Source organism: Akebia trifoliata, chromosome 15 (assembly GCF_017979445.1).
Source record: "Akebia trifoliata isolate Shusen 1 chromosome 15, ASM1797944v1, whole genome shotgun sequence".
Taxonomy (NCBI): Eukaryota; Viridiplantae; Streptophyta; class Magnoliopsida; order Ranunculales; family Lardizabalaceae; genus Akebia; species Akebia trifoliata.
This window is the reverse complement of record NC_141389.1, coordinates 22,339,150-22,349,861: the sequence shown is the minus strand read 5'-3', so window position 1 is coordinate 22,349,861 and position 10,712 is coordinate 22,339,150. Positions and strand designations below refer to the sequence as shown.

The 10,712-nt window shown below is 32.9% G+C and overlaps 1 protein-coding gene across 3 annotated transcripts; it reads right to left on the bottom strand.

Moving 5' to 3' along the window:
• Nucleotides 1–6,090: 6,090 nt before the first annotated feature.
• Nucleotides 6,091–10,424, bottom strand: LOC147384623 (uncharacterized). 3 transcript variants are annotated; one of them, XM_086426869.1, is made up of 9 exons: nt 10,199–10,424; nt 9,411–9,503; nt 9,263–9,302; nt 8,680–8,801; nt 8,329–8,411; nt 8,066–8,233; nt 7,913–7,987; nt 7,568–7,678; nt 6,091–6,521 (listed from the first exon to the last, which is right to left on the bottom strand). In XM_086426869.1, the coding sequence occupies exons 2-9, from the start codon at nt 9,457–9,459 to the stop codon at nt 6,387–6,389; spliced, it is 783 nt and encodes a 260-aa protein (XP_086282995.1). In that variant the 5' UTR covers nt 9,460–9,503; nt 10,199–10,424; the 3' UTR covers nt 6,091–6,386. The 3 variants fall into 3 exon arrangements, with proteins under 3 accessions (XP_086282995.1, XP_086282997.1, XP_086282994.1); XM_086426871.1 differs by having other exon boundaries at nt 8,329–8,441; nt 9,406–9,503; nt 10,199–10,421; XM_086426868.1 differs by having other exon boundaries at nt 8,329–8,441; nt 10,199–10,419.
• Nucleotides 10,425–10,712: the final 288 nt, after the last annotated feature.

Genomic DNA, 10,712 nt, shown 5'->3' with positions numbered 1-10,712 from the left:
GAATTTTGTCCACTGCAATCCTCAAGCATTGGATCATGGTTTTGGATGCCACAAGTTGAGCCCAACTATCCTTACTGAGGGTGAAATCCTTACTAACTTAGTAAGGTTATGCAGACTCTTTAGAAAATCCTATCACATAAATTAAAAAAAAATCATAATTATTTAATTAATACTATTAATATCTTCAAGTTAAAAACAAAAAACAAAAAAAAAAAGAGTTAAGATCGAGAATAGTGTCCTATAATTAAGGTATATAAGGTGTCTAAATGGCACGTTTTTGTTGGAGTTTAAAACACCTATGGCTGTTAACCTAGCCTAGCGCGATGTGTTTGAACTCGAATAAAAATGTGCCATGTAGAAACCTACTACTGTTATAGAAATGGGACATTGGATCACAACTCAAAACAAAAAACTAAAAACTTCCAATATTTTTAGGGTTAGTGAGAAGGTGCAGGGATTGATTGTGGTATCTCAATAGACCTAAAAAAAAGTCAGGATTAAGGTATGCTCTTAGATATATTTTAAACTATAAAAAATTTAAATTTATTATTTATTTAATACTTTGTTTTGTTGAAATGATTAAAAAAATGATTCTATCATTTTTTTATATATTTGTTTTGGGTACTCTGAAAAATTATAAATCTTCCTCACACATTTTATTTACTTTTTATATTATTATATTAATTAATTTTTATATTATTTGTAATGTAATTATTAAAATGAGCTCAGTGGCCATTCATTTTTGAAGTCTTTGATCTTGAATTACGTAAAACTAATCGAAACCACTAATCCTAAAGAGTTGAAATGTCATTTGGGACAACATGAAAGTTCGCATGGAAAACTACCATCTAAAACCACAAGGTTCTTGAGGTATATAGGGGAATGCTAATATCTAAGACCTCATGTGGAAGTTAGCATTCTTCACCACATTCATTTTTTAATAATATCCCTACCCATTTTGTTTTTCAATAAAAAATAAATAAAGATATGATGGCTTTTATATAATAAATATTTGTTGACATTGATTGTCAAAGTATTTACTGCAAATAAGACATTTAAATTCAAAGAAGAAAATTTGAGTAAGCATAATGTGAAAGCGCCCTCGATCCGCTGGGTGCGCGGATCCGCTTTTGACCCTTGAGGTTTGGGAGTCGCCACCTAGTTATTGTGGTCTAGGAACCAAACTGACTCTAAAACGGATAATGAACTAATCTACTACAGAAAATCTGAATCCGGGGATCATATTACGGGGTTGGAAGGTGTTAGGCACCAACCCCGCCCGGCCATTGCCGGTCTCTACTTATCCCAAATAAATCTACATCGCTAATGACAAACCTAGATTAAAAATAATGAAAATCTTACCTTCGATCTGCAAAAGTGATATTCTCTCAGATCTGGTGAAAACGGCTCCTTGTACCGTATTCCTCACTTCGTTCTATCTCCGGATCTGATTTCTGATCTCCGTGGTAAGGTATCTCCTTCTTAGATTTGGGTGCTTCGAATTTGTTGTGGATTTTTGGGATGTTTTTGAGAGGTTTTTGGGTGTTTTTTAGGCTAGCAATGGAATACACATCCATCATTGGGAATCATTGCGATCGGGTTGACGAGTTGATTAATCAGGCGAGTGCAAAAATGGGGTGTCTACAAATGTGTCAATGGTTTAACGTTCTAATAGATTAAGAGCAACTCCAATGATGTACTTTAAACTAAAAAGCATATTTTATCACTATTTGACAAATGTTATTTTAGCTAGCATAAAATTTATTGAGTGCTCTAAGAGACTAACCAAATAGTTATCTACTTTAATATATTATATTGTATTTTACATTTACACCAGAAAAAATATATTTCATATTCCACTTTCTTTATTGTTCGAAATTAAAATTTTGATTTTCCCTCCATTTTTTGTCACTTTTTATTTTTACCTAAAATAAAATTTGTCTTTTTCTGCCACTTTCTATTTTTTTTACCCAAAATGAAAATTTGGATTTTCCCACCACATTTAAAATTTGACAATTCCCACACCTTTTCATTTTTAACCAAAATCAAAATGTTGATTTTTCCTCCATTTTTCTTTATGAAATAACTTACTTCTTTCATTTTCACATATATTTCAATTGCATATTCTCCAAGCTTCATTCTTTGTGTTTTTATAGTTCACAAACATTATGCTTCTTGACGATTCTAATTTCGACGATGAAGTGGAGATTTTGGCAATAGATACTATGGAAGAATAACAACACAATAAAGAAATATGAGTGAAGCCACGTTATGATTCCACTCAAGGCCATGCAACTATCATGCATGATCGAGTTTAGGGCATGAAGACTTTTTAGTGATTACTTTGCTTGAAATTTTGTGTATTCTCCAATTCTATTTTGAAGGAGGTTCTGGATGAATCGTTCACTTTTTCTTCGCATTCAATCTGCAGTTGAAGCTCGCGACCCATACTTTATATATAAAAAAATGCTTCTAGAATCCTTGAGTTGTCTTCCCTTCAGAAGATAACCACTACAATGAAAATGCTTACTTATAGAGTAGTAGTATATTCTATGGACGATTACATGAGGATTAGCGAAAGTACTACAATAGGAAGTCTAAATTTTTTTGTGAAGAATGTAGTTTCAATTTTTTTTAATGAGTACTTGATGTCATCGAACAACAACTGCGGATTTCCTAGAATGTGTAGAAGCATTGACTACATGCATTGGAAGTGGAAGAATTGTCCGGTTGCGTGAAAAAGAATATATGTTGTTCATATCCGTGAACCAACAATAATTCTTGAAGTTGTTGCTTCATGACCTTTGGATATGGCATACCCTTTATGGATTACTGGATCTCACAACGATATCAATGTGCATGAACGATTTTTTTTATTTACCGACTTTGCTGAAAAATGTGATGCTCTAGTCAATTACTTGATCAACGGTCATGACTATACAATAAGATATTATCTTACTGATGGTATACGGTTCATCTTTCCTCATTAAATTCGATCGAGCTCTTGAGCTTATTTGATCAAAGTGGGTTGTCTACAACATTGATTTTTTGTGAGGATGATCTCTATGGAGTGAGATCATCCTCACAAAAAATCAGCCCATTCTAAAATTTCTAATCTCAATTTACAAGTTGAAGAATCCTTGACCGTCAATTATTTGTAAATCACTTTTAATAGTGTTAAAAATTTTAGAATGGACTGATTTTTTGTGAGGATGATTTTCTCACCATAGGGATCATCCGCGCGTGCGCGCGCACACACACACAAAACAAATAAATAAAAAATCAGCCCATTCCAAAACTTCTAATCAATTTACTGAAAAATCTTTTCTCTCTGTAGGTTCATCAAATGAGATAAGAGAAAAACTCTATCTTTCAACTTGAAGTCAGATATCAAAGATTTATGGTGGAAATTTATCCCACAGGAAATTACAATGATTGATTGATCAAAAACTAGAGAAATTTTCTTTTCCAAGAAACATGATTTGAAGCTAATAAATTAATTTTGGTTTGAGAAAAAATTGTTGAAGTCAAAGGTCTTATTTGATTATTTACGAAGAAGAATTATTAAAAAAATTGGAATAAAATCAAAGAAGGTTTAATAGGTTTACTAAAGCTTAACAATACAAGCAGTTGTTTTCTTTGGACCGGGCTTGGATTGTGTTTAATGGATATGGTTGGAATTGTGCTTAAATCAATGTTTTCATGGGAAATTTGATGTGCTGCCTTGTCTCAATCTAAACTCATTGGACAGATTTAGTCCCTCTTTTTTATTGAGAAATTAATGGGCCGTCGCTGCCTTGTGTATTTCCACTCTTCTCAACTGTGTGTTTTGATTGAGAGCCTAAATTGTGGATTGAGTCTAGAAAAAAATCCTATAAATAAAAGTTATTGGCTCATTCATTCATTCCACCCTTGTAGTATGTAAGAGAGAGAATATAATAGATGAGTCAAGAGATACTGTTAACGATTGAAAAGTCAGATGGATCAAGTACATTGTTTTGGTGTAAGTTACACAATAATAATTGATTCACTTCGACATATTATATTTTTTACGTTTCAAACGTCGAATCAAGATCAAAATCACAATTCAAAGATCACTCATTCCAAAATCATGCGATTTTATCGACATTAAAAATCACAGACAATGGATCTTGAAATTATATGATAATCAAATTAAACAAAAACAAAAATGATCAATCTACTTGAGTATTGCTTAGAGAGAAATACACCAAGAGGGAGAGGCCCAATAAAGAGAGATGGAGAGCAAAGATTGAAATAGAGAAAAGGAGAGGATGATGTTGGGCCCAAATCTAAACTTCTTATTTCGGTGACCATTTATGTTATAGTTGTCCATTTTCTCAAGATGGTACATGCATTTGTAGTTGAATCGAATTTCCAATTCAACTTAAATGAGGCAACAGTTTATTGGCCTTCAAAGTCTTCGTAATCATGTTTCAAAGTCATTTTGTTAGTTTTTTAGACATATTTAGATTTTAAGAGTAAACATACATTTTGTTCATTAGTAGTTAAATATCTTTTAAATTTTGTATTTTAGTTTTTTTTGCATTTGCTCCAATTTGAAATAAAGAGCTTAGACTCATCATTTTGCCTCTATTCTCCTATAGATTTGTGATTTTAGTCTACATTAAAAACAAAAGAGATGAAAAAGAAAAAGAGAAGAAATTTTTTATACTTTGGAGGATGAACGACCTAATTTTTAAAGCAAACTCTAATAGTTTGTTTGGATTGAGAGAAACGAGAGAATAGAAACAACTTTCTCTCCACCTTGTTTGGATAGATAGGAGATAGGAGTGGCAATTTTGCCCTGCCCCTGCCCCGCCCCGCTCCTAAAGGGCCGATTTTTCTCACTTTTAAATGGTTTCGAGACAGTTATTGTAGTAGAGATGAAAAAACGATTCAACTTCGAGGTGGAGTTCCTATCATAAAGTACCACTTAATGAAGTGGTAAGACGCATTTAAAATAGTTCTCATGTCCTAAATTCAAACCCCCACCAACCCAACTTTATTTATTATACCTAAGTTATTAAATTATTTATCATAACTGTCTCGAAACATTAAACCAGGATGTGGACCAGGGGGTATGGTGGGGGATGGGTCAAAAATATTAGACCTGAGTCAGGGTCAGGATAGGTTCGGGGTAACCAATAAAAATCAGGGTCGGGTTAGGGTTTAACTATACCCACCCTAAACCTGTCATGTAGCCATCCCTAATAGGAGAGAAGAGAAGAGAAAATAATAGAATAAGAAGTAATTTCTTCTATTTTCTCACTTTCACTCCGAATCTCTCCGACTCTCCGACTTAGGAGAGAGAAAAATTGAACAATTTTTTTTCCTACTTTCTCTCTGATTCTCTCCATTAATTTTCTCTTCTCTCCTCACTTAACTTCTCAAACAAGAGAAATGAAAAGAAAACTGATTCCTTTCTCTTCTCTTCTCTCCAATCTCAATCAAAACAGTGTAATTTAAAATCTTTAATATTTTTTTAAATTGTATTTAATCCAGAATCTCCTCCCAAACCCTGTCTCATTCTTGAGGTTTGAAGGATATATACATAAAGGGTAAACAGTATTTACCTCAAAAGGCTAAAGAGGGCTTGAATACCTTATCAAAGGTGTTTTTGCAAGAATTTGAACTGAGGGCATTTCGGTATTTTAGGTCAATATCTAAAACTAAAAGAAGCCCTCGTCAAGAAAGGGTACTCATCAATTTGGAAATTAAGTAAGGATACCAAAACCGGAGAAATATGCCTAAATTACCCTAAACATAACTATATCATCAGTTACCAACAATAGAGCTATAATCTGGAACTGGGATTGAATGTAGGTCCACCTGAAGAATTTGGAGATGAGGTCCCCCCACAGGTTTATTATTTCTAGGGTAAGAAACTAAGGGCCCTCTTTACTTTTCAAGGTTTCTTTAAAGATAGATAATAATAGTCCCTTTTTTACATCCAAATTTAGGGTTTTTACCAACCCAAATGGATTAAATTCAAAACCATATCCTCAACTTTTGCAGATAATGGCAGTTGGAAAACTACTAAATCAGAAATAATAAAGGAAACAAAAATCATTAATGAAGAAAATGATAGAAATATAAAGATAATAGGGAATAAAAATCATCAATTCTTCGAGAACATCATAGATCGAAAATTATATATATTAATAATGAAGAGCCTCTCCACCTACCTATTTGTTAAATCTAAGCTATATTTTTTTTTCTCTATAACAAAGGATTTATGGTTATAATGTAAATAAATAATTGATTTTATCAAAATCAATTAAGTAAAATTATGGAGAACATAACATGAACTAAGCCAATATGGAAAATCCATTTTTTTTTTTGTTACTATGTGCTGATTTGGATTATTATTTTTTTCGGGAAATGATGGTGTTCCTCGATATAGAATTATCAACTTGGTCTTTAGAAAGATTTTGAGTGAACGACACCGGAACCAAGCAAAGCCCTCTGCTTCGTAGGTCTACTTTTCTTTCTTTCGCACCCTGGATGAAAATAACAATATTTTGAGTAAGAAAGTTGAATATTTACAAGATATTACCACATCATTAAGTTATGAATAAACACCATAAGTGATTTTATTATATAGTTCCATTTTACAATAAAATCACTTATAACGTTCATCCATAACATAATGGTGTGGTAATATCATAGCAAAAGAAATATGTCTATTAATTACAATTTAATTTTTGCCAACCAAAAGATTATTTGTGATTTACATGTAAGCTTTGGTAAAAGCACACCCAAAAAATGCTTACTTGAACACTTCTTCTAGATAGGAACTTTGCAAAAGAAGTAAGATCTCACCAATCATATTGGACAATGTTTCTAGCCCATTAAGACATTTATATAAGCCCCACTTATGGTGGACCTACGCTGAAAATAACCTGATTAGTTACTTCTAACTGTTTGATTAAAGCGATTTGGTTATGTGGGTTATAATCGAACGGCTAGAAGTCACCAATCAACCTAACAATTTTGTAGGTGGTCTGACAAGATCATAGGATCGATGAGCCAAAATTTTGTTCCACGCTCCAAGCATTTCATAGCCAACTTCACTCGGCCTGGCAAATTGATTTGGGCTCACTATCACTTGAATGCCTGGCCCATTATATGTTAACCTCTAGATCGAAAACTCATTTTTATAGATGATCTCTAATAGATTTCTAATCTTGGGCTTAAAGCCCATGATTTAAAATGCTTGAATCCAGTGGCTAAAAATGAGCAATCAGGGGGATTTGTGTACTATGGTGTGGGCCGAATGAGTCGGGTGGTCTGGAGGGGCAAAATAAAACAAGAGTAGAATTCCAACTTTACTCCTGGATATACAGGAGTAATGCGATTGTGTATCTTGGTAGTCTGGCATGTTTTCATGTTGAGAGCTTCTTTGAACACACCAAATTTTATTTGTAACACACCAATCTATATGTAAACAGCTGTTTGATTTCCAAAGTATTGATGTGTTGAAATGAAAAGTTGGTGTGCCAATAGAATTTCTTTTTCATGTATTTATCTGTAACCATGTACGGACCTGTGGATAATGAGATCTCACACCGAAGTAAGGAACGCTCAACATCTGAATCTGTTCTTGAAGGAGCTTAATGTGAACAGATGCTTCTTGAAGCACTGAAGCAGTGTCCGTCTGAAACAAATTTCAAATTTTTTTTCAAAAAATAAAAACCCAAGATACACTGTGCATATAGAACCATAGATTTTTTTCCTCGAGATACACAGAAAAATCTATGGTTCTGTGCACATTCCACGTCAGTTGAGTATATTTGAGTATCAATTTTTTAAGTCAGTTTAGTATTATTCTAAATTCAAATAAAACTTATTTTTCTGCTAAAATTAAATGAAGTTTTTTTCATTTACTGACCTTGCCAAAAGGAGAAACTAGCTTCTGAAGAGCTGTTATTCTGTCTCCTATCTTTTGGCTCCTCCTCACTGGCACCTGCAACAACAACAATAAGAGACTTATTTGAATTCTGAACTAAGACTTGTATCTATTTATATATTTCCAAATATATACTTTCTGTTCTTCAGTCTTTGATGGTTGTTCTTCCATAATTTGGCAAGGCCGTACGTGTCGATCCTCCAAGCAAATGGCCTTCATTTTGTTTGATTCTTCCAGAACTGTTTTGTTATCGATCCAACCATCCTTACTTTTAATTGAGCGTTTTCTGTCTTTCTTTATAACCTAAAAACCAATATTAACAAGAGATATATCTAATCAAAATTAGAAATTACTTTCCATGATTAAAGAACCAAGTTAAAGGGCAATTTGGTACTTACAACAGCTTCTGTGTTTGTGATTGGAATTTTCCTTTGAAGAAACCTCGGCTGTGAAGTATTCTCGTACATGGGAGCAGCAGTAGTTGTAGGAATAGTGGAAGAAGTTAGCAAACCTGCTCACCAAATTAAAGAAGGGGTACTTTAGACATTTTATGTTAATGAATAAGGTTAATTTCGGAAGACGAAGAATTTTATGAGATTCGTGATTCAGGCTTCAAGTTCAAAGAGAGTTGGGGAGTAATAATTAATTAATAATTGAGTAGAAAATGTGAGAGAAACACGTGAAAAATTGAAAGCGGACATCGCAAATATTTCAAATTAGATTTAAAGAAGGTTACAGATACATCGAACCTGGGAGATGGATATAGTTTAGAGCTTGAGGAATCTCTATCGTTGATAATGGAGCAAAGCTTCCTAAATGTTGATCATTTGACATCTGAGAATCACGAAAGAAATTGCTCCCGCAGAGATTTCTGTGAGTGAAAATAAAAACTAATTAAAAATCAGTTTTTTTTTTTTTTTGGGTAAAAATTGCTCAAATTACATCATTAATTTGAAAAAAAAAAAAAAAAAAACTCTTAATTTCGTATTTCAAAACCTAATCAAATTGTATCCTACGACATGCAGTGTCATATTTTGCACTCTTTTTGGACTTTTCTAATCTCGAACCACATTAGATGCTTAATATCAAACAGACGGCTAAGATGCGAGGAAAAACGTTGATATCCTAGAGATCGTTGCTAGTCTCCCATCTCAGACGTTTCGTTTGATGGAAAGCCTGATTCGTTTGAGGTTGGAAGCCTAATAATGTGCCAAGTGGCAGTATTTTTTTAAGTCACCAATAGTCAAATACGCGGGAAAAGTAGCAGTGACAACACCTAAGATTTCCTCATTCATTTAATAGAGTAGAGATCGAGAGAAGTAGAAGACGTACACAGAGACGTCGTTGTTTGGCATTTGAATTTCGTTGTTTCCTGCAAGAACAATGAACAAATCAATTAATTAGATTAGAATTAGATTACACTTTTACATTTATCAAGCAATTAATTAAGTTTGAAAGAAAATGTTGAGTTTTACATTACCGAAGTTGCAAATCTGTGAAGAAACCGAGGGATAAACGGCGTTTCTCATTCCCCAAAAACTGATTTTCTCTTACAAATTCTAGATCAATTAAACTACAAAAGACAAGCTCGAAGATCAGTAGCGTATATTAATCAACGATTAAGGAATCGATCAATCTCAATCGTCTAATTAGAAATACAAAACTTTCTTTGTTACAAAAATCGATGGAGATCTGAAAATCAACGCAGCAAAATGTAGCATTTTGAAGATTGAAATAGTTGCACAGAAATCCAAAGTTAAAATAAGAACTCTTGTTTTCGAATCAAATTCTGAGGCTTTAAAATATCACTTAAACTTAATCGACTCAATAAATCAGAAATGAAGATATTTCGAAGATCTAAACACTTGCACAGATCTTCCAAAATCCATTATTTAGATAGTAAATCCTGTTTTCGAATCAAATTCTTCAAGGATTTAAATTAAAATATCAATGAAACTTAATCGAATCAAGATTGTCTTCGATAAGAATTTACTTCGAAACATGGTGAGATAAGAAAATTGACATAGAAAATTACTGCATTTCGAAGATCTATACACTTGCGCTCAGATCTTTCGAAAGCCAAAATTAAAATAAAAAGTTTTGTTTTCGAATCAAACTCTTCAAGGAATTACAATATAACTGAAAATCAAATCAAGAGATCTGAAATGCAGACACTGTCTTCGTTAAGAAAGATCACAAAAACTAGTTTCCTGATCTACAGTAGAATTCTCTTCCTTAAAATACAAAAAACACTGTTCATCACCTCACCTCTTCTTTGATGATCTCTTCTCTGATCTGTTCTTCGTCGTTGGAGCAAATAAAAACAACTCTGATTGAAAATTTTCCAGAAGTGGAGATACTAAGAATGGAGATTTAGGGTTTCTTATGGGAATGAGTACTTCACAACGGAGTTTTGTGGTCATAGAGATCATTAAATGCGGAAGAGAAAACGAAACGTCTGTGTGTGTGTGTGTGTGTGTGTGTGTGTGTGTGTTATGTGATGTAAGAGAGAAGTAGTACTAAGTAGTAATTAAAGAAGAGAAGGTTCTCTTTAAATAGAGGGAGGCGGCTTTTAATAGTGAAATTATGGAAATATAATCAGTTTGATGTCGTTTTCACTTCCTTTTTTTAAGTTTTGACCTGCAAAAGGTAAAATCAATAAATAATTTGATTTTTTTTTTAATTTTATAAGATTTAAAATACAAATAAATAGATGTTTTTTCTTCTCTTCTCTTTGTCTTCCTCTTCTGGTTTTTACTGCTTGTCTCTCTGTTTATGTTCC